Genomic DNA, 4,143 nt, shown 5'->3' with positions numbered 1-4,143 from the left:
TATTTCCTGAAAAATATGTTTTAACATTACACAAACGGATTCACACAGGAGAGAAACCATATCACTGTGAAGTTTGTGGGAAGAAATTTTCCAATAGTGGAAGCTTAAAAAACAAAGAGACCTATACACTGGAAATCTGCAAAATCTGTGGCAAAATATTTTCTAACTTGAGGTGTTTAATAAGACACAATCATACTCATACGGGGGAAAAACCATACAGCTGTGTTACTTGTGGTAAATCATTTAGTTGCAGTGATTATATATCTACTCATAAATGTACTTTTAATGATGGAGACAAACCTTTCCACTGACTTAAGTATAGTATAAAAGCATCTTGATGTGATATTTGGATTAAAGAATCTATGTATATGAATGTCATTAAAGTGCTGTACATGTTTATAACATGTTTAATGTATTCTTGGAAATTGCAGTAAATTTTTCTTTTTAATGTTACTTGTTGAGTCACATGTATCATATGATATGGTTAGGGTTAGGAAACTGTTGTTACTACTACTACTAGTAATACAACAGAATTAGGGAGACATAGAACACTTCATCCACTGCATGCAGTTCTCTGGCTGCTATCAAAGTGTAGAAAGGAGCCAGGGCTAAATACAAGGCCATCATAGAGAATGATGCAACTTGGGATCTGTCCCCTATAGACAAGTAAATCCTGCAATATCATGGAAAGGACAAAGAAGATAGATAAGGCCAACTAACTCATGGTATGATAAGTAAAACTATTAGAGTATTATTATTATTTTTTTTTCTGTTGACTGAATTCCAGTGACCTAATATGCTACAAAACCCTTTTTTCTATCTAGAAGACGGGGTGGGGGTGGAACCTGCGGAAATTTCACCTCCACCCTCATTTTGAAATATTTTTCGCTACTTCTTTCTTTACCCATAATTTTAGATAACATATTGCAGAAATACATTTTCAAGAGATTGTGGATTACATTAGATTGAAAATTCAAAAAAGTTTGAAATGAATAAGTGAAGATGCAGAGGTTATAGAAGTTAGCAGAGACAGAGGATAAATTCATCTTAACAACAAAGATTAATTTTCCCATCCACCTTTTTTCCGAACAAAAATAAGGAGTTTGCAGCATATTAGGAGGTCAGAGTGCTTGATTCCACACAAAAAATCTGATTTTTTTTTTTCTTAGTGAAAATCGTGCTGGTGAAAGGATCAAATGATACCAGAAAAAGACTTTTGTTCACTTTTTGCTGGTTATTGCCAATGTCACAACTTTTTTATCACCAGATACTGAAAGATTACCATCTATCGTTTCTATGTACCTAATATAATCCAGTGACCATGGGCCCATGACACTACCTCCAACAGAGTATTATTTAAACACTGTCCCAAACAGCAGGAATGGTTTTTTGGTAATTCTTCAGTATCAAGTATATCTATAACAATGATTTGTTTCTTTACACATGTCATGTTTTCTTCTCATCTCTCTTTCATCAGGAGACTGAGGAAGGAAACAGATTTCGTCCTGAAGAAGATTTGTGTATTTTCTGTTCTCAAAATAACAAAAAGCATTGATTTCAGATTTTGGCAAAAGGCCAGCAATTTGATGGGAGGGGCCAGTGGATTTACATGAATGCAAGTATTCACCTGGTATTTATTTCATTTACCGAAAAGAATGAAAGGTGTGATGTAAAGGAAGAAAAAGATGGAAGAGGGAATTACAGTAGTCTAACCAGTCGGACCAGAAAACAATGGTCACTTTCAACGTCTCCCTGTTCTATCTCAATCTGCAAGGTTCACTCCATGTCCACGTTGCTATCCGTCGCTGTCTGCTCTGATGTGCTGTCCGTCATAAACTGCCCATCGTGTTTCACTGACCCCGCATGCCTGCTGTGGCACTTCTGGTGTAATCCACAGACCCCACTTCTGGCAGAACATACCTACATACCTACTCCCTCACTTCTAATCCTGAAGAGAGACAACATAAAAGTTGTGGCTCGCTGATCTATGATTACGAAATATCATAGTGTTGAGAATAGCCAATCACATACCACACAAACAGCCACTCATTTCACAACTTTTTGGTTGTTAGTATCTAATATTTATTTTATTTTATTTCAGGACGTATTTCCATTTGAAAGAAGATTTTCTGCAGAGGATACTGCAAGTCTACTGTGTTTGGATAGAGATTTATCAACCAATTAATGTCTTCAGAATTAAAGAAGAAAACTAAAATTTAACCGAGAGAATGTTTCAGAAAATGAGCAAACGTTACAAATGCAGTATTTGTGGTAAAGTACTTCCTACAAAATGCCATTTAGCTATTCATAGGCGCACTCATACTGGGGAAAAGCCATACCACTGTGAAATATGTGAGAAAGCATTCTCTCAAAAAGGAAATTTAACAGAACACAAACGGACACACACAGGGGAGAAACCGTTTCACTGTGAAATATGTGGAAAATCATTTTCTTATAAAGGTTACATAAACACACACAAACGTACACACACAGGAGAGAAACCATACCACTGTGAAATCTGTGGCAAAACATTTTCAGGGTGTAGCAGTGCAAAAAGTCACCAACTCATTCACACTGGAGAAAAACGATACCGTTGTGAAATTTGTGGCAAATCATTTTCTCAAGTTGGTAATTTAACAAGACATAAACATACTCACACTGGAGAGGAGCCACACAAGTGTGATGATTGTGGGAAAGCATTTTCTAATGTCAGTAACTTTGAAAGACACAGAAGTGTGCACTCAAAACCTTACCACTGTGAAATCTGTGATAAAGTATTTTCTGTGAAAGAGTCTTTAACAGTCCACAAACGTGTTCATACTGGAGAGAAGCCATATCATTGTGAAGTATGTGGGAAAGGATTTACAAGTAGTGGTACCTTAATAAGGCACAATCGTTCTCACACAGGGGAAAAGCGACATCACTGTGAAATCTGTGGAAAAGCATTTCCTGAAAAATATGTTCTAACATTACACAAACGAATTCACACAGGAGAGAAACCATATCACTGTGAAGTTTGTGGAAAAGACTTTTCTGGTAGCTGCAACTTGGTAAATCACAAACGTATTCATACTGGAGAAAAACCACATCACTGTGAAGTCTGTGGCAAAGCATTTTCTCAAAATGGTAGTTTAGTAAGACACAGACGTATTCACACAGGAGAGAAACCATATCACTGTTTAATATGTGGAAAAGAATTTTCACTTAAGACCAGCTTAACAACACATAACCGTATTCATAGAGGAGAAAAGTCACTGTAATATGAAATATGTGGGAAATCTGAAAAATCTGTCCTATTGGTTCATAAACTTACTCATAGTGGAGAAAAACCACATCACTGTGAAGTTTGTGGCAAGGAATTTTCCTATAGTGGCAGCTTAAAAAGACATATACGTACACACACTGGAGAGAAAGCACACCACTGTGGAATCTGTGGTAAATATATATTCTAATTTGAGGTGTTTAATAAGACACAATCGTACTCATACTGGGGAAAAAGCATACAGCTGTGTTATTTGTGGTAAATCATTTACTCATAGTATATCTACTCATAAATGTACTTTTAATGATGGAAATAAACCTTGCCACTGACTTTTCTAGGAAAGTATATTATAAAAACCATATTGTTGTGATATTTGTATTAAGGAATTTATGTATATGAATGTTATTAAAGTGCTATAAATGTTTATATCATGTTCAGTGTATTCTTTGGAAATTGTAGTAAATTTTTCTTTTTCAAAGCATCCAGCTATAGAAACTTTGCCAAATCAGATTGGAGCCTGGTGTAGCCATCTGGTTCACCAGTCCTTAGTCAAATCGTCCAACCCATGCTAGCATGGAAAGCGGATGTTAAATATCATTAATATATATTAATCTTTATATCTTTCTCATCCTGCAGACCCAACCCATAGAGTTATCTTTGCACTTCTTAAGTCAACTGATCACCTTTTTTTTTATCATCAGAATAACCTGAACCTCCAAGGAGCTGAAGTAAGCTGAATAGCCAAAGCTCCATTAGTTGTGTTAAATTACCCTGGTGTCAGGTTTCACTGTTGATCCATCAGAAAGATCAAGGCTGGTGACTGCACTGATCCTTTTAGGCATGTCCATCCATGACCCACACGGCCCCGAATGCTTTACTCA

The 4,143-nt window shown here is 36.2% G+C and overlaps 2 protein-coding genes across 2 annotated transcripts in view; both read left to right on the top strand.

The window, feature by feature from the left end:
* The window catches only part of LOC106867981 (zinc finger protein 721), a 48,176-nt gene extending 45,963 nt beyond the window's left edge, over positions 1–2,213 (top strand). Inside the window, exons 9-10 of the mRNA XM_052968504.1 lie at positions 1,170–1,233; positions 2,102–2,213. Of these exons, the coding sequence (XP_052824464.1) occupies positions 1,170–1,233; positions 2,102–2,213 (176 nt within the window). The remainder of the gene's footprint in view (positions 1–1,169; positions 1,234–2,101) is intronic.
* LOC106867983 (zinc finger protein 879) lies at positions 65–3,688 on the top strand. Its single transcript, XM_052969079.1, has 2 exons — positions 65–1,392; positions 2,102–3,688. The coding sequence occupies exon 2, from the start codon at positions 2,229–2,231 to the stop codon at positions 3,258–3,260; it is 1,032 nt and encodes a 343-aa protein (XP_052825039.1). The 5' UTR covers positions 65–1,392; positions 2,102–2,228; the 3' UTR covers positions 3,261–3,688.
* The last annotated feature ends 455 nt before the right edge of the window (positions 3,689–4,143 follow it).

The sequence above is a fragment of the Octopus bimaculoides genome, chromosome 6 (genome assembly GCF_001194135.2).
Source record: "Octopus bimaculoides isolate UCB-OBI-ISO-001 chromosome 6, ASM119413v2, whole genome shotgun sequence".
Classification (NCBI taxonomy): Eukaryota; Metazoa; Mollusca; class Cephalopoda; order Octopoda; family Octopodidae; genus Octopus; species Octopus bimaculoides.
The sequence above is the reverse complement of the archived record's forward strand: the minus strand, read 5'-3'. Positions and strand labels throughout refer to the sequence as shown.